This window comes from Oncorhynchus mykiss, chromosome 15, assembly GCF_013265735.2.
Source record: "Oncorhynchus mykiss isolate Arlee chromosome 15, USDA_OmykA_1.1, whole genome shotgun sequence".
Taxonomy (NCBI): domain Eukaryota; kingdom Metazoa; phylum Chordata; class Actinopteri; order Salmoniformes; family Salmonidae; genus Oncorhynchus; species Oncorhynchus mykiss.
Window position 1 is genome coordinate 10,753,175 of NC_048579.1, and position 20,351 is coordinate 10,773,525.

General features: G+C 39.5%; 1 protein-coding gene across 1 annotated transcript; it reads left to right on the plus strand.

Moving 5' to 3' along the window:
• The first annotated feature begins 320 nt into the window (after positions 1-320).
• On the plus strand, positions 321-2,268 carry LOC118938909. Its single transcript, XM_036945571.1, has 2 exons — positions 321-618; positions 798-2,268. Exon 2 carries the CDS (start codon positions 838-840, stop codon positions 1,528-1,530), a length of 693 nt encoding a protein of 230 aa, XP_036801466.1. The 5' UTR covers positions 321-618; positions 798-837; the 3' UTR covers positions 1,531-2,268.
• The last annotated feature ends 18,083 nt before the right edge of the window (positions 2,269-20,351 follow it).

Sequence of the window (20,351 nt, forward strand, 5' to 3'; positions counted from 1 at the left end):
ATCTCCCTTCCTCTCTCCCCTCTCCTCATTTCCCTTCCTCTCTCCGCTCTCCTCTCATCTCCCTTCCTCTCTCCACTCTCCTCTCATCTCCCTTCCTCTCTCCCCTCATTTCCCTTCCTCTCTCCGCTCTCCTCTCATCTCCCTTCCTCTCTCCCCTCTCCTCATTTCCCTTCCTCTCTCCGCTCTCCTCTCATCTCCCTTCCTCTCTCCGCTCTCCTCATATCTCTTCCTCTCTACGCTCTCCCCTTATCTACACTCCTCCTCTCTCCCCTCACCTTCTCTCTCCCCTCATTTCCTCACCTCCTATCTCGCTCCTCCTTTCCTGTCCTCATCCCCCCTCTCCTCTATTCTCCTTTTCTCTCTCCTCCCTATAGGGATCCCATCTATTAAGGTTACCTCTGCAGGATCAGTGAGGAGCGCCCCTTCTGGTTACTCTCCTAACCGCACTGCTGCGTCTGGCCTGACTAGTCCTCCTTTAGGGCTAAAACACGCACGCACGCACGCGTCAATAAATCCTGTCAATATGTAACACACTATAAATGTGTGAACTGAACTGACTCAGCACTGTCTCTCAGCAGGGGGACTCAACAACAGGAAAGCAGACAACTCCAACTCCAGGTAGGAAAGGGCCTGTCTGAGTGACTGGGAGTGAATTGTGTGTGTGATGATTGTGATGAAGTGTTAGACAACTCCAAGTCTGGAGAATGAATACTGATCTCTTGTGGTATTGCCCAGCATAATTAAACCTCTGCAGTGGTTGCCCTCTCTCTCGCTCTCTTTGCCTTTCTCCCCTTCAGGAACGATGCTAAACACGACAACGATGTGGATAATGGTGGAATGATGACAATGTTCAGCCATGAGTGTGGATCCCAGTACCCTGTAGACTGGGCCAAGTTCTGTTATGAGTGTGTATCCAAGTACCCTGTAGACTGGGCCAAGTTCTGTTGTGAGTGTGGATCCCAGTACCCTGTAGACTGGGCCAAGTTCTGTTGTGAGTGTGTATCCAAGTACCCTGTAGACTGGGCCAAGTTCTGTTGTGAGTGTGGATCCCAGTACCCTGTAGACTGGGCCAAGTTCTGTTATGAGTGTGTATCCAAGTACCCTGTAGACTGGGCCAAGTTCTGTTGTGAGTGTGTATCCAAGTACCCTGTAGACTGGGCCAAGTTCTGTTGTGAGTGTGTATCCAAGTACCCTGTAGACTGGGCCAAGTTCTGTTGTGAGTGTGGATCCAAGTACCCTGTAGACTGGGCCAAGTTCTGTTGTGAGTGTGGATCCCAGTACCCTGTAGACTGGGCCAAGTTCTGTTATGAGTGTGTATCCAAGTACCCTGTAGACTGGGCCAAGTTCTGTTGTGAGTGTGTATCCAAGTACCCTGTAGACTGGGCCAAGTTCTGTTGTGAGTGTGTATCCAAGTACCCTGTAGACTGGGCCAAGTTCTGTTGTGAGTGTGGATCCAAGTACCCTGTAGACTGGGCCAAGTTCTGTTGTGAGTGTGGATCCCAGTACCCTGTAGACTGGGCCAAGTTCTGATGAGAGGAGAGATAGAAGGGAGGACGAGGATAGAAGAAAAGAGAAGTGGGGAGGAGAAAAATAGGAAATGAAATTGAAGGGGAGTAGTTTACTGGAACCTTGGGCTATATTGGTGTTATGACACATAATACTGTTACCTAGCTAAAATAGCACAAGGCCAGACAGATATTTTTTGGGGGTCCTAACATCACAGTCAATTTGGCATCAGTTGCCATAACTTTTTATGACATTGTTAGGACAGGGTTATGTTGGCTTAATTTCCACTATAAACATGAGTCCATCCAGTCTCTATGAACCATGGTCTATAAACCCTCTCCAATGGAACTCACACTCTCATCCCATTCACTCCCTCCCCTACCGTTTCTCTTCTGCATTACTTATTCAATGTGTTACTATTGAAGTGCAATATGATTGACTACTGATTTTTTTTTTAATAGTTTCATTTTTTTATAATGAAGCTGAATGGAATGTGTCATTTGTGCTAAGGGGATGCATTATTTTCATTGGGTCATGAGTAGAATGAAATGTTATGTATTTGGCAAATACATTATTTTCACTGGGACCAATGTGAGGCCATTGCTGTTAAATAGTTGTGGTACAGGTCAGGGTTTTAAAGTCCACCATTTCAATACACCATACAACATATACAACACAAAGCTTTGAAATGGGCTGTAATTCAATCCCTAATATTTCCACATACAGTTGAAGTCGGAAGTTTACGTACACTTAGGTTGGAGTCATTAACTCGTTTTTCAACCACTCCACAAACTTGTTAACAAGCTATAATTTTTGCAAGTCGCTTAGGACATCTACTTTGTGCATGACACAAGTCATTTTTTTCCAACAATTCTTTACAGACAGATTATTTCACTTATAATTCACTGTATCACAATTCCAGTGGGTCAGAAGTTTACATACACTAAGTTGACTGTGCCTTTAAACAGCTTGAAAAATTACAGAAAATGATGTCATGGCTTTAGAAGCTTCTGATAGGCTAATTGACATAATTTGAGGTGTGCCTGTGGATGTATTTCAAGGCCTACCTTCAAACTCAGTGCCTCTTTGCTTGACATCATGGAAAAATCTAAAGAAATCAGCCAAGACCTCAAACAATTATTTGTAGGAGCAATTTCCAAATGCCTGAAGGTACCACGTTCATCTGTACAAACAATAGTATGCAAGTATAAACACCATGGGACCACACAGCAGTCAGACTGCTCAGGAAGGAGACTCGTTCTGTCTCCTAGAGATGAACGTACTTTGGTGCGAAAAGTGCAAGTCAATCCCAGAACAACAGCAAAAGACCTTGTGAAGATGCTGGAGGAAACAGGTCCAAAAGTATCTATATCCACAGTAAAACGAGTCCTATATTGACATAACCTGAAAGTCCGCTCAGCAAGGAAGAAGCCACTGCTCCAAAACCGCCATAAAAAAGCCAGACTACGGATTGCAACTGCACGTGGGGACAAAGATCGTACTTTTTGGAGAAATGTCCTCTGATGAAACAAAAATATAACTGTTTGGCCATAATGACCATGGTTATGTTTGTAGGAAAAAGGGGGAGGCTTGCAAGCCTAAGAACACCGTCCCAACCGTGAAGCACGGGGGTGGCAGCATCATGTTGTGGGGATGCTTTGCTGCAGGAGGGACTGGTGCACTTCACAAAATAGATGGCTACATGAGGAAGGGAAATTGTGGATAGATTGAAGCAACATCTCAAGACATCAGTCAGGAAGTTAAAGCTTGGTCGCAAATGGGTCTTCCAAGCATACTTCCAAAGTTGTGGCAAGGTATTGGAGTGGCCATCACAAAGCCCTGACCTCAACCCTATATACATTTTGTGGGCAGAACTGAAAAAGCGCAAGGAGGCCTACAAACTTGTTGTGGGAAGCTTGTGGAAACATCTGACCCAAGTTAAACAATACTAATTGAGTGTATGTGAACTTCTGACCCACTGGGAATGTGATGAAAGAAAAAAAAGCTGAAATAAATTATATTCTCTACTATTATTCTGACCTTTCACATTCTTAAATTAAAGTGATGATCCTAACTGTCCTAAGACAGGGAATTTTTACTAGGATTAAATGTCATGAATTGTGAAAAACTGAGTTTAAATTTATTTGGCTAAGGTGTATGTAAACTTCCGACTTCAACTGTACATGGGTAAGGACCGTAATTCATATCCTGCTATTTCCACATACCTGGGTAAGGACCGTAATTCATATCCTGCTATTTCCACATACCTGGGTAAGGACCGTAATTCATATCCTCCTATTTCCACATACCTGGGTAAGGACTGTAATTCAAATCCTGCTATTTCCACATACCTGGGTAAGGACTGTAATTCATATCCTGCACACACTACAGCCAGCCAGGACCAGGGATGAAGAACATGTTCACTACAATCACTTCCAACCACATCTGTCAGTTTCTATCTGGAAGTAAACTAAGACGTACAGTATCTGCCTGCTACCCAGCTCATTGTAATGATAATTTTACATTAAATTTAGCAAATTTCATCACTATCATTAACGTTATTGTTGTCATCTTTAGTATATTGAGCTGTATCAAAACATCTTAATGTGTCATTTTAAAAATGTTCAGTGACTCCCTGATGCAGGCATTATTACTGTAAATTTGCACCGATTGCAGGCATTATTACTGTAAAATGATCCCTGACGCAGGCATTATTACTGTAAAATGATACCTGATGCAGCATTATTACTGTAAAATGATCCCTGATGCAGGTATTATTACTGTAAATTCACACTGATGCAGGCATTATTACTGTAAAATGCTCCCTGATGCAGGCATTATTACCTGACTGGATAGGACATTCCTATACCGGATATGGATTTCAGACGCCCTAATATGGACATGCTTTAATGCCACTTCCATCCTTTAAATTGAACAATGAATATTGATGAAGAATCATCCGTGTATTTGTCCATCGGTGTGTGTGTGTTCTTCTTTAGCTAGTACAAACAGCAGACTGCTTTTAGATGTCCTTTAATTGGCAGGTTAGTTGGTCTTTAAAGAAGGAATATACCGTAGAAGGTATTTGCTGTTGAATATAAAAATATACACTGAACAAATATGTAAACGGAAGATGTATAGTGAAAACTTGTTCCAAGGATCAAGCAGAGCTCATTTTCCAATCAAGTTTATTCAAGCAATTGCAAGGAAGTTTTCTCTCTTGATATACCGGTGAGGAACTTGATTATTTACATGTTAGTCTTTATATACTGTATATACACACACAAAAGTATGTGGACACCCCTTCAAATTTGTGGATTCGGCTATTTCAGCCACAAGTGTTGCTGACAGGTGTATAAAACCGAGTACACAGCTATGCAATCTCCACAAACAAACACTAGCACTAGAATGGCCTTACTGAAGAACTCAGTGACTTTCAACGTCGCACCATCAAAGGATGCCACCTTTCCAACAGGTCAGTTCATCAAATTGCTGCCCTGCTAGAGCTGCCCCGGTCAACTGTAAGTGATGCTATTGTGAAGTGGAAACGTCTAGGAGCAACAACAGTTCAGCTGCGAAGTGGTAGGCCACACAAGCCCACAGAATGGGACTGCCGAGCGCTGAAGCACGTAGCGCGTAAAAATCGTCTTTCCTCGGTTGCAACACTCACTACCGAGTTCCAAACTGCCTCTGGAAGCAACGTCAGCACCAAAACAGTTTGTTGGGTGCTTCATGAAATGGGTTTCCATGTCCGAGCAGCCTCACACAAGCCTAAGATCACCATGCGCAATCTCAAGAGTCAGCTGGAGTGGTGTAAAGCTCGCAGCCATTTGACTCTGAAGCAGTGGAAACGCGTTCTCTGGAATGAGGAATCACGCTTCACCATCTGGCAGTCCGACGAACAGATCTGGGTTTGGTGGATGCCAGGAGGACGCTACCTGCCTGAATGCATAGTGCCAACTGTAAGGTTTGGTGGAGGAGGAATAATGGTCTGGGGCTGTTTTTCATTTCAGGCCCCTTAGTTCCAGTTAAATGAAATCTTAACACTACAGCATACAATGACATTCTAGATGATTATGTGCTTCCAACTTTGTGGCAACAGTTTGGGGAAGGCACAAAAGTGAGGTCCATACAGAAATGGTTTGTCGAGATTGGTGTGGAACAACATGACTGTCCTGCACAGATCCCTGACTTCAACCCCATCGAACACCGATTAGCCAGGCCTAATCGCCCAACATCAGTGCCCGGCCACGAAGCAATTCTTAAACATCTAGTGGAAAGCCTTCCCAGAAAAGTGTAGGCTGTCGTGGCAGCAAAGGGGGGACTAACTCCATATTAATGGCCATGATTTTTGGAATGAGATGTTCGAAGAGCAAGTGTCCACATACTTTTGGTCATTTACAAAATCTACAAAAAGAGCTATACTCACTTCTGGGAGAGGTAAGCTTACAAAGGAGAATGGATAACATCCTGAGGTTCCACATCCTTAGAAGAATAGTACAAACAAGAACCGGTTCTACCCAGTTCTCACAGCGTTTGTTGTCGAAGATAGGGGAGTGATAAGATCTTTAGAGTCTAAACAAACAGAACAAGAATTTAGCCTGATTGCTAACGAGACAATAACAAATCACTCCTTTCTGGGGTGTGTGAAGAGGTTACTGGACTACAGGGGAAATTACTATTCAACTCAAGCATTTCATAGCATTTTAGGCTAACAAAACCATTTTACCCCCACACTACCTTACAAAGCTTGAAATCAAGATAAGCATCGTTCATCAAATAAGGGGAGAAGACCTGCACGAAGGCTATGGCTGAATTTCACAAGATCTAAGTTGGATTTAAAGATTTTTGGAAGGCTTAAGTAACTTGGATTTCATTTAAGAAACCAGAGTTGAAAGTATTCAGCCTTGTAGGTTTGCTTTGGGGTAATTGCCCTGTGAAACAGGCTTACCAACAGAACAACTCCCACATTGTCTTTAATTGTCTTTGGGGTAATTGCCCTGTGAAACAGGCTTACCAACAGAACAACTCCCACATTGTCTTTAATTGTCTTTGGGGTAATTGCCCTGTGAAACAGGCTTACCAACAGAACAACTCCCACATTGTCTTTAATTGTCTTTGGGGTAATTGCCCTGTGAAACAGGCTTACCAACAGAACAACTCCCACATTGTCTTTAATTGTCTTTGGGGTAATTGCCCTGTGAAACAGGCTTACCAACAGAACAACTCCCACATTGTCTTTAATTGTCTTTGGGGTAATTGCCCTGTGAAACAGGCTTACCAACAGAACAACTCCCACATTGTCTTTAATTGTCTTTGCCATATACATATTTTCCCCTTTTGTATAATATAATAAACTGAACAAAAATATAAACGCAACATGCAACAATTTCAAATATTTGTCTAAATTACAGTTTAAATGAGAAAATCAGACAATTGAAATACATTCATTAGGCCCTAATCTATGGATTTCACGACTGGAAATACAGATCTGTTAGTCACTGACTGATACCTCTGCGGTTGTGATGCCTGTTGCACCAAATTCTCTACAATGACGTTGGAGGTGACTTATGGTAGAAAAATGAACATTCAATTATCTGCCAACAGCTCTGGTGGACATTCCTGCAGTCAATATTCCAATTGCACGCTCTCTCAACTTGAGACATCTGTGGCATTGTGTTGTGTGACAAAACTGCACATTTTAGAGTGGCCTTTTATTGTACTCAGCACAAGGTGCACCTGTGTAATGATCACGCTGTTTATTCAGCTTCTTGATATGGCACACCTGCCAGGTGGATGGATTATCTTGGCAAAGTAGAAATGCTCACTTACTGGGATGGAAACAAATTTGTGAGATATAAGGTTTTTGTGCCAATGGAACATTTCTGGGATAAATTATTTCAGCTTATGAAACATGGCATATACTGTACATACTGTACATAGATTGTCCTACCTCACAAGACCATACAACCTTTAAGGAATATACACAACGTATAGACTATACCACCTTACAGGATTGTACTGCCTTACAGGCCTATATACTACATATGGCCTATACTACCTTATAGGAATATATACTATATATAGACTATACTACCTTACAGGACTATCTATATACTATATGTAGACTATACTAACTTGATATACGTAGACTATACTATGTTACAGGACTATATACAATATATAGACTATACTACCTTACAGGACTATATACTATATACCCACACAGACAGTGTCGTGAAGAAGGCGCAGCAGCGCCTCTTTAACCTCAGGAGGCTGAAGAAATTTGGCTTGTCACCAAAAGCACTCACAAACTTCTACAGATGCACAATCGAGAGCATCCTGTCGGGCTGTATCACCGCCTGGTACGGCAACTGCTCCGCCCACAACCGTAAGGCTCTCCAGAGGGTAGTGAGGTCTGCACAACACATCCCCGGGGGCAAACTACCTGCCCTCCAGGACACCTACACCACCCGATGTCACAGGAAGGCCATAAAGATCATCAAAGACAACAACCACCCGAGCCACTGCCTGTTCACCCCGCTATCATTCAGAAGGCGAGGTCAGTACAGGTGCATCAAAGCAGGGACCGAGAGACTGAAAAACAGCTTCTATCTCAAGGCCATCAGACTGTTAAACAGCCACCACTAACATTGAGTGGCTGCTGCCAACACACTGACTCAACTCCAGCCACTTTAATAATGGAAATTGATGTAAAAATATATCACTAGCCACTTTTAACAATGCTACTTAATATAACGTTTACATACACTGTACCCTACATTACTCATCTCATATCTATATGTATATACTGTACTCTATATCATCTACTGCATCTTTATGTAATACATGTATCACTAGCCACTTTAACTATGCCACTTTGTTTACATACCCTACATTACTCATCTCATGTACAGTGGGGAGAGTATTTGATACACTGCTGATTTTGCAGGTTTTCCTACTTACAAAGCATGTAGAGGTCTGTAATTTTTTATCATAGGTACACTTCAACTGTGAGAGACGGAATCTAAAAGAAAAATCCAGAAAATCACATTATATAATTTTTAAGTAATTCATTTGCATTTTATTGCATCACATAAGTATTTGATACAGCAGAAAAGCAGAACTTAATATTCACTAAGAATTGTTGTGCAATTTAAATGTTTAAATATGAAACTATCTTTGAAAAGGTTACATGTTATTTTAGCTTCTAAATGAGAGAATTTAATTGTTTTCATAAGGTAAACTCTGTTCACTCAGTGGCCCCGCCCAAGTGAACAGACATTGGTTGTGAACTATGAAACACGACCTTCTCTTCCCTACTACATAAGCCCCTTTACGAAAATGTAACATTTGTGTTCCCGAGGATGTGAGGACTGCTGTCCATACGTTAAAAGGGCTAATATCAACTACAGAACTAAGACAATAACCTAACAAAATTAGCATCGTGTTCCAAGAACGTGAGGACTGCTGTCCATACGTTAAAAAGGGCGAATTTCAACGTGGAGGTGACGATTGACACACTGGAGGGGTGAATTTTGACTATACCAGCCAGAATATAGCATAAGCTTATAGTATGGAAACTTGGTATGAACTTTGAACTCTTCTTCACTAAAGAAGTGATAGCTCCTAGCCGTTGAGTTAGCAGCAGCAGCTGTAAACGTGGACTAGGAAAGGACGGACAAAGTATCTGTTCCTCCACACGACGACGGTACTACAACGTATCCACTCTACCACCAGACATTCTTCAGAGGACAAGAGATCCCTACTGGGCAACCCGGCCTTCCATCTACGACCAACCTGTTGAAGCGCAGCTCAGAGTAATTATTTCCTGCATTTTCCTTTTCCAAATGGGCTGTCATTTAGAATGCATAAGATTCTGTATTTACGATAGCATAGCTGCATTGGGTCCAATAAAGACCCAAACCTTTTGTTCCTCAATCTTCCCGCGCCTTCATTTCACCCAACCCCATTTCTTTGTGTAAGCAGCAGTCATATCTGTTCCATCCGCAAGGGATGTTTTCGTGTATGACATAATTAGTAATCAGTGTATGATCCATCCTGTGCATATGTAATTCTGTGTGATTATTTAGGTATTTAGTAAATAAATAATTAAACCAAATTGTGTATTGCTGATTCAACTTGTTAGCCAAGGTTCGTGAAGATAACCAAGAATTCTACGACTTTCAGATGAGACTGAATAATGTGACAATTAGTAATTGACTGCTATTGATTTAAAACATTACCAGGTCTTTAGGAGTTTATTCAGAAGATAACAGCTCTATAAACATTATTTCCTGGTGCCATGACTTTCTAGTTAATTACATTTACATGATTAGTTTAATCATGTAATATTAATTACAGAGAAATAATTTTATAAAATAGCATGTCATATCACTTAATCTGGCATAGCAAAGACAAGACATACCTTACAGGACTATACTACCTTGAGGACTATATACTACCTTACAGGACTATATACTATATATTTGTCTTTATTATTGATCCCCATTTGCTGCTGCCGAAGCAGCAGCTACTCTTCCTGGGGTCCAGCAATATTAAGGCAGATTATACAATTTTAAAAACCTAACAATACATTCACAGATTTCACAACACACTGTGTGCCCCCAGTGCCCCCAGTACTTAATCAATGTGTATGTATAATGCATATGTCATCGTGTGTGTGTATGTATGCATGTGTCTGTGCCAATGTTTGTGTTGGTTCACAGTCCCCGCTGTTCCATAAGGTGACTTTTTAATCTGTTTTTAAATCTAATTTTACCGCTTGCTTCAGTTACTTGATGTGGAATAGAGTTCCATGTAGTCATGGCTCTATGTAGTACTGTGTGCCTCCCATAGTCTGTTCTGGACTTGGGGACTGTGAAGAGACCTCTTGTGACATGTCTTGTGGGGTATGCATGGGTGTCCGAGCTGTGTGCCGCTAGTTTAGACAGACAGCTTGGTGCGTTCAACATGTCAAAAACTCATAAATAAAAGTAGTGATGAAGTCAATCTCTCCTTCACTTTGAGCCAGGAGAGCATGCATATTGCACATGCATATTTTTAATATTATCTCTCTCTGTACATCCAAGGACCAGCCGTGCTGCCCTGTTCTGAGCCAATTGCAATTTTTTGTGGCACCTGACCACACAACTGAACAGTAGTCAAGGTGCGACAAAACTCGGGCCTGTAGGACCTGCCTTGTTGATAGTGTTGTTAAGAAGGCAGATCATCGCTTTATTATGGACAGACTTCTCCCCATTTTAGCTACTACTGCATCAACATGATTTGACCGTGAAAGTTCACAATCTAGGGTTATTCCAAGAAGTTTAGTCATCTCAACTTGCTCAATTTCCACATTATTTATTACAAGATTTAGTTGAAGTTCAGTGAGTGTTTTGTTCCAAATACAATGCTTTAAGTTTTAGAAATATTTAGGGCTAACTTAGTAAAAATTGAAAAAAGCAAGGGGCCTAAACAGCTACCCTGGGGAATTCCTGATTCTAACTGAATTATGTTTGAAATGCTTCCATTAAAGAACACCGTCTGTGTTCTGTTTGAAAAGCAACTCTTTATCCACATTATAGCAGGGGGTGTAAAGCCATAACACATATGTTTTTCCAGCAGCAGACTATGATCGATGATGTCAAAAGCTGCACTGAAGTCTAAAAAGACAGTCCCCAATCATTTTATCATCAATTTCTCTCAGCCAATCATCAGTCATTTGTGAATGTGCTGTGCTTGTTGAATGTCCTTCCCTATAAGCGTGCTGAAATTCTGTTCTGCAATGCATCTGGTCAAACGCCATATTTTTTACTACCTTACAGGACTATATACTATATCTAGACTATATTACCTCACAGGACTATTCGACCTTACAGGACTATATATAAAGTATCCTACCTGACTATACTACCTTGCATGACTGCATACTATATATAAAATATATTACCTTACAGGACTATATATCAATCAATCAATCAAATGTATCTATAAAGCCTTTTTTACATCAGCCGATGTCACAAAGTGCTGTACAGAAACTCACCCTAAAACCCCAAAGAGCAAGCAATGCAGATGTAGAAGCACGGTGGCTAGGAAAAACCCTAGAAAGACCGGAACCTAGGAAGAAACCTACAGAGGAACCAGGCTCTGAGGGGTGGCCAGTCCTCTTCTGGCTGTGCCGGGTGGAGATTATAACAGAATATGGCCAAGGTGTTCAAATGTTCATAGATGACCAGCAGGGTCAGATAATAATAATCACAGTGGTTGTAGAGGGTGCAACAGGTCAGCACCTCAGGAGTAAATGTCAGTTTGCTTTTTATAGCCGATCATTCAGCGTTAGAGACAGCAGGTGCGTTAGAGAGAGAGTCCAAAACAGCAGGTCCGGGACAAGGTAGCATGTCCAGTGAACAGGTCAGGGTTCTATAGCCGCAGGCAGAACAGTTGAAACTGGAGCAGCAGCATGACTAGGTGGACTGGGGACAGCAAGGAGTCATCAGGCCAGGTGGTCAGAGAGAGAGAGAGAGAGAGAGAGAGAGAGAGAGAGAGAGAGAGAGAGAGAGAGAGAGAGAGAGAGAGAGAGAGAGAGAGAGAGAGAGAGAGAGAGAGAGAGAGAGAGAGAGAGAGAGAGAGAGAGAGAGAGAGAGAGAGAGAGAGAGAGAGAGAGAGAGAGAGAGAGAGAGAGAGAGAGAGAGAGAGAGAGAGAGAGAGAGAGAGAGAGAGAGAGAGAGAGAGAGAGAGAGAGAGAGAGAGAGAGAGAGAGAGAGAGAGAGAGAGAGAGAGAGAGAGAGAGAGAGAGAGAGAGAGAGAGAGAGAGAGAGAGAGAGAGAGAGAGAGAGAGAGAGAGAGAGAGAGAGAGAGAGAGAGAGAGAGAGAGAGAGAGAGAGAGAGAGAGAGAGAGAGAGAGAGAGAGAGAGAGCAGTTAAACCTTGAAATAAGCCCTAGCCTTAACAGGAAGCCAGTGTAGAGAGACTAGCACGGGAGAAATATAATACATTTTTTTGGTTCTAGTCAAGATTCTAGCAGCCGTGTTTAGCACTAACTAAAGTGTATTTAGTGCTTTATCCGGGTAGGCGGAAAGTAGAGCATTGCAGTAGTCTAATCTAAAAGTGACAAAAGTATGAATACATTTTTCTGCATCATTTTTGGATAAAAAGTTTCTGATTTTTGCAATGTTTTGAAGATGTAAAAAGCTGTCCTTGATCAGGGTCCAGAGAGATCAGGGTCCAGAGTTACACCAATGTCCTTCACAGTTTTATTTGAGATGACTGTACAACCATCAAGATTAATTGTCAGATCCAACAGAACATCTCTTTTGTTTCTTGGGACCTAGAACTAGCATCTCTGTTTTGTCCGAGTTTAAAAGTAAAACATTTGCCGCCATCCACTTCCTTATGTCTGAAACACAGGCTTCCAGGGAGGGCAATTTTGGGGCTTCACCATGTTTCATCGAAATGTACAGCTGTGTATCATAGCATTGAAAGTTAACATTATGTTTCCGAATGACATCACCAAGAGGTAAAATATATAGTGAAAACAATAGTGGTCCTAATACGGAACTTTGAGGAACACCAAAATGTACAGTTGATTTGTCAGAAGACAAACCATTCACAGAGACAAACTTATATCTTTCCAACAGATAAGATCTAAACCAGGCCAGAACTTGTCCGTGTAAACCAATTTGGGTTTCCAATCTCTCCAAAAGAATGTGGTGATCGATGGTATCAAAAGCAGCACTTTTCAAATAGCTTTTTCAAATATTTTTGAGAGGAATAGGAGATTCGATATGCATATATTTTCTGGGTCAAGGTTTGGCTTTTTCAAGCGAGGCTTTATTAATGCCACTTTTAGTGAGTTCCGGTGGATAGGGAGCCTTATATTATGTTCAACATAGGAGGGCCAAGCACAGGAAGCAGCTCTTTCAGTAGTTAGGTTGGAATAGGGTCCAGTATGCTGCTTGAAGGTTTTGAGGCCAAGACTATTTTCATCAATGTGCCAAGAGATATAGTACTAAAACACTTGAGTGTCTCCCTTGATCCTAGGTCCTGGCAGTGTTGTGCAGACTTAGGACAACTGAGCTTTGGAGAAATACACAGATCTAAGAGGAGTCCGTAATCTGCTTTCTAATGATCATGTTCTTTTTGTCAAAGAAGTTTGAATTTATCACTGCTGAAGTGAAAGCCATCCTCTCTTGGGGAATGCTGCTTTTTATTTAGCGTTGCGACAGTATAAACATTTCATTTTGGATTGTTCTTATTCTCCTCAATTAAGTTGGAAAAATAGGATGATCGAGCAGCAGTGAGGGCTCTTCGATACTGCACGGTACTGTCTTTCCAAGCTAGTCGGAAGACTTCCAGTTTGGTGTTGCGCCAGTTCCGTTCCAATTTTCTGGAAGCTTGCTTCAGGGCTTGGGTATTTTCTGTATACCAGGGAGCTAGTTTCTTATGACAAATGTTTTTGGTTTTTAGGGGTGTGACTGCATTTCGGGTATTACGCAAGGTTACATTGAGTTCCTCAGTTAGAGTACAAAAATCGGTTTACCACCTGACGTCCTTGGGTAGGTGGAGGGAGTCTGGAAGGGCATCTAGGAATCTTTGGATTGTCTGAGAATTTATAGCACGGTTTTTGATGATCCTTGGTTGGGGTCTGAGCAGATTATTTGTTGCGATTGCAAACGTAATAAAATGGTGGTCCGATAGTCCAGGATTATGAGGAAAACCATTAAGATACACAATATTTATGCCATGGGACAAAACTAGGTCCACAGTATGACTGTGGCAGTGAGTAGGTCCGGAGACATGTTGGACAAAACCCACTGAGTTGATAATGGGTCCAAAAGCCTTTTGGAGTGGGTCTGTGGACTTTTCCATGTGAATATTACAGTCAGCAAAATGTTTAATATTATCTGCCATGACTACAAGGTCCGATAGGAATTCAGGGAACTCAGTGAGGAACGCTGTATATGGCCCAGGAGTCCTGTAAACAGTAGCTATAAAACGTGATTGAGTAGGCTGCATAGAGTTCATGACTAGAAGCTCAAAGGACGAAAAAGCAGTCTTTTTTTTTTTTGTAAATTGAAATTTGCTATCGTAAATGTTAGTAACACCGCCTTTGCGGGAAGCGCGGGTGATATGATCACTAGTGTAACCAGGAGGAGATGCCTCATTTAACACAGTAAATCAGGCTTACGCCATGTTTCAGTCTGGCCAATCACATCAAGATTATGACCAGTGATTCGTTTATTGACAGTAACTGCCTTGGAAGTGAGGGATCTAACATTAAATAGCCCTATTTTAAGAAGTGAGATATCATCTCTTTCAAGAATGAAAGGAATGGAGGAGGTCTTCATTCCTGTGAGATTGCTAAAGCAAACAACGCCATGTTTAGTTTTGCCCAAACTAGATGGCACAGAAAACCTGAGGCACAGATGAGGTCTCAATGGGGTTAGCTCAGCTGACTACACTGACTACGGTAGTGGCAGACTCCAGTAAGGTGGCGGCGTGGCAAACAGACTATACAGCTTATAGCATTATATATAGACTATACTATCTTACAGGACTATCCAACCTTACATGACTATATACTATATATAGAATATACTACCTTACCTGACTATATATAAACTATACCACCTTACAAGTCTGTACTACCTTAAAGGACTATATGCTATATAGAGACTATACTACCTTACATGACTATATACTATATATAGAAATACTACCTAACAGGACTATATATACATTTTACTACATTTTAAGTATATACTAACTTACAAGACTATATAATATACATAGACTATACTAACTTTACAGGGCTATACTACCTTACAGGACTATACTACCTTACAAGTCTATATACTATATAGAGGATCTCTAGAGGAGATCTGCATGGAGGAATGGGCCAAAATACCAGGAACAGTGTGTGAAAACCTTGTGAAGACTTACAGAAAACGTTTGACCTCTGTCATTGCCAGCAAAGTGTATATAACAAAGTATTCAGATAAACTTTTGTTATTGACCAAATACTTATTTTCCACCATAATTTGCAAATAAATTCATATCAAATCCTACAATGTGATTTTCTGGATTTATTTTCTTCTCATTTTGTCTGTCATAGTTGAAGTGTACCTATGATGAAAATTACAGGCCTCTCTCATCTTTTTAAGTGGGAGAACTTGCACAATTGGTGGCTGACTAAATACTTTTTTGCCCCACTGTATATACTATACTACCCTTTAAGACTATTCTGCCTTACAGAACTACATACCAGATATAGACTGCACTACCTCACAGGACTATATATTAAATATAGATTATGCTACCTTACAGGACTATTCCACCTTACAGTACTATATACTACATATAGGGACGGCAGTGTTGCCTAGTCCAAGTAACCGAAAGGTTGCAAGTTCGAATCCCCGAGTTGACAAGGTACAAATCTGTCATTCTGCCCCTGAACAAGGCAGTTAACCCACTGTTCCTAGACCAGTTAACCCACTGTTCCTAGACCAGTTAACCCACTGTTCCTAGACCAGTTAACCCACTGTTCCTAGACCAGTTAACCCACTGTTCCTCTGTCATTGAAAATAAGAATTTGTTCTTAACTGACTAGCCTCATTAAATAAAGGTCAAATGAATATATACTATACTACCTTACAGGACTATACTACTTTACATGATTATATACTGTATATATACTAACTTTCATGACTATACTACCTTAGAGGACTATATACTACCTTACAGGACTATACTACTTTACATGATTATATACTGTATATATACTAACTTTCATGACTATACTACCTTAGAGGACTATATACTACCTTGCAGGACTATATACTATATATACTGTAGACTCTGCTACCTTATAAGACTATACTGTCTTACAGGACTACATACCAGATATAGACTACACTACCTAACAGGACTATATACTAAATATAGAATATGCTACCTTACAGGACTATACCACCTTACAATACTATATACTACCTATAGATTATAATATCTCACCTAGATTATAGTACCGCACAAACATACAGGACTTTATACTTTTACATGACTATACTACCTTACAGGACTTTACTACCTTACATGACTATATACTATACGTATATAAAATATACTATCTTACAGGACTATACCACTTTACAGCACCATACTTTCTTGCAGGACTTTAAACCCTATATACACTGTACTTTCTCAGAGGACTGTACTACCTTACATGACTATATACTATATATAAGCTATGCTACCTCACAGGACAATATATAGACTATACTACTTTACAGGACTATATACTATATATAGACAATACTACTTTACAGGACTACATATAGACTATACACCCTTACAGGAATATTCTACCTTACAGGATTATATATTAAATATAGACTATACTACCTCACAGGACTGTACAACCATAAAGGACTATGTACTATACATAGACTATGCTTCCTTACAAGACTATACTACCTTAAAGGACTATACTACCTTACAAGAATAAAATGACTTACAGGACTTTATACTATATACACACTGTACTACCTCACAGGACTGTAAAACCTTACATGACTATATACTATATATAGACTATACTACCTTGCAAGACTTTACTACCGTACATGACTATATACTACATATAGACTATTCATATATAGACTTTACCACCTTACAGGACTATATACTCTACATAGACCATGTTAACTTACAGGACTATATTACCTTACAAGACTATACTGTATACTACATACAGTGGGGAGAACAAGTATTTGATATCAAATGTGTATAAGTATCAAATACTTATGTCATGCAATAAAATGCAAATTAATTACTTAAAAATCATACAATGTGATTTTCTAGATTTTTGTTTTAGATTCCGTCTCTCACAGTTGAAGTGTACCTATGATAAAAATTACAGACCTCTACATGCTTTGTAAGTAGGAAAACCTGCAAAATTGGCAGTGTATCAAACACTTGTTCTCCCCACTTTATAAAGATTATACTACCTCACAGGACTATACTACCTTATAGGACTATATACTATTTATAGACTATGCTACCTTACAGGACTACATACTATATAAAGGCTATACTATCTTACAGGACTGTATACTATATATAGACTACACTACCTACAGGACTATATACTAGATGTATGTACACTATACTTCCTTTCAGGAAAATATACTATATAAAGACTTTACTACCTAACATTACTATATACTATAATACCTTACAGGAATATATAATATATACACACTATACTACCTTACATGACTATATTACTATAATCAATTTATAACATTCATTTTTCTGAATTTTCTTGTTGTTATTCTGTCTCTCACTGTTCAAATAAATCTACCATTAAAATTATAGACTGATCATTTCTGTGTCAGTGGGCAAACATACAAAATCAGCAGGGGATCAAATAGTTTTTTCCCTCACTGTAGACTATACTACCTTACAGGAAAAAATATAGTCTATACTACCTTACAGGACTATATTAATTTACAAGACTATATGTAGACTATATTACCTTGCAGGACTATACTTCCTTTTATGACAATATATAGACTATGCTACCTTATAGGACTATATATAGACTATACAACCTTTCAGGACTATATTACCTTAAAAGAATATACTGTTTTACAGGACTTTATACTACATATAGACTGTACTACCTCACAGGACTGTACTACCTTAAATGACTATATACTATATATATAATATACTACAGGACTTTATACTATATATAGACTATAGTACCTTACAGGACTAAATTATCTTACAGGACTATATACTATATAGAGACTATACTACCTTACAGGACTATATATAGACTACACTACCTTACAGGACTATATATAGACTACACTACCTTACAGGACTATATGTAGACTATACTACCTTACAGGACCATACTACCTTACAGGACTATATATAGACTATGCTACCTTACAGGACTATATGTAGACTATACTACCTTACAGGACCATACTACCTTACAGGACTATATATAGACTATGCTACCTTACAGGACTATACTACCTTACAGGGCTATATACTATATATAGAGTAGACTATACTTCCTTACAAGACTAGATATAGACTATACTACCTTACTATACTACCTTACAGGACTATACTACCTTACAGGGCTATATACTATATATAGAGTAGACTATACTTCCTTACAGGACTATACTTCCTTTCAGTACTATATACTATATGTAGAGTAGACTATACTTCCTTACAGTACTATACTTCCTTTCAGGACTATAAACTATATGTAGAGTAGACTATACTTCCTTACAGTACTACATACTATATATAGTCTATACTACCTTACATGACTATACTAACTTACAGGACCGTACTAACTTACAGGACTATATACTGTGTATAAACTATTCTACTATACAGGAACATAGACTATATTTAGACTACACTACCTTACAGGACTCTACTACCTTACAGGACTGACTATATGTAGACTATGCTACCTTACATGATTATACTAATTTACAGGACTATATACTATATATAGACTACACTACCTAACATGACTATATACTATATATATACTATACTACCTAACAGGACTACACATAGACTATGCTACCTTACAGGACAATATATAGACTATACTACCTTACAGGACTATATACTATATATAGACTACACTACCTTACAGTACTATACTACCTTACAGGAATATATACTATATATAGACTATACTACCTTCCAGGACTATACATAGACAATACTACCTTACATGACTATATACTATATATAGACTACACTACCTTACAGGACTATACTACCTTCCAGGACTATACATAGACAATACTACCTTGCATGACTATATACTATATATAGACTACACTACCTTACAGGACTATACTATCTGACAGGACTATAGATATACTATGCTACCTTACAGGACTGTAGTACCTTACAGGACTATACTATCTGACAGGACTATAGATATACTATGCTACCTTACAGGACTGTACTACCTTACAGGACTATACTATCTGACAGGACTATAGATATACTATGCTACCTTACAGGACTGTACTACCTTACAGGACTATACTATCTAACAGGACTATAGATATACTATGCTACCTTACAGGACTGTAGTACCTTACAGGACTATACTATCTGACAGGACTATATATAGACTATGCTACCTTCCAGGACTATACATAGACAATACTACCTTACAGGACTATATACTATATATAGACTATACTACCTTACAGGACTACACTGCCTTCCAGGACTATGAACTATACAGTCCCCTTGGAAAGTTTTCAGATCCCTTGACTTAAATATATCATTATCCTCAGCAATCTACACACAAAACCCCATAATGACAAATCGAAAACAGGTTTTTAGACATGTTTGGAAATTCATAAAAAATAAAAACAGATAGCTCATTTACATAAGAATTCATACCCTTTGGTCTGAGACTCGAAATTGAGCTCAGGTGCATCCTGTTTCCATTGATAGTCCTTGAGATGGTTCTACAACTTGATTGGAGTCCACCTGTGGTAAATTCAATTGATTGGACATGATTTGGAAAGAAACACACCTACAGTGGCTTGTGAAAGTATTCACCCCCTTGACATTTTTCCTATTTTGTTGCCTTACAACCTGGAATTCAAATAAAAAAAAAAAAAATTTGGGGGGGGGGGGGTGTATCATTTGATTTACACAACATACCTACCACTTTGAAGATGCTAAATATTTTTTATTGTGAAACAAACAAGAAATAAGACAAAAAAAACAATTGACTTGAGCTTGCATAACTATTCACCCCCCAAAGTCAAT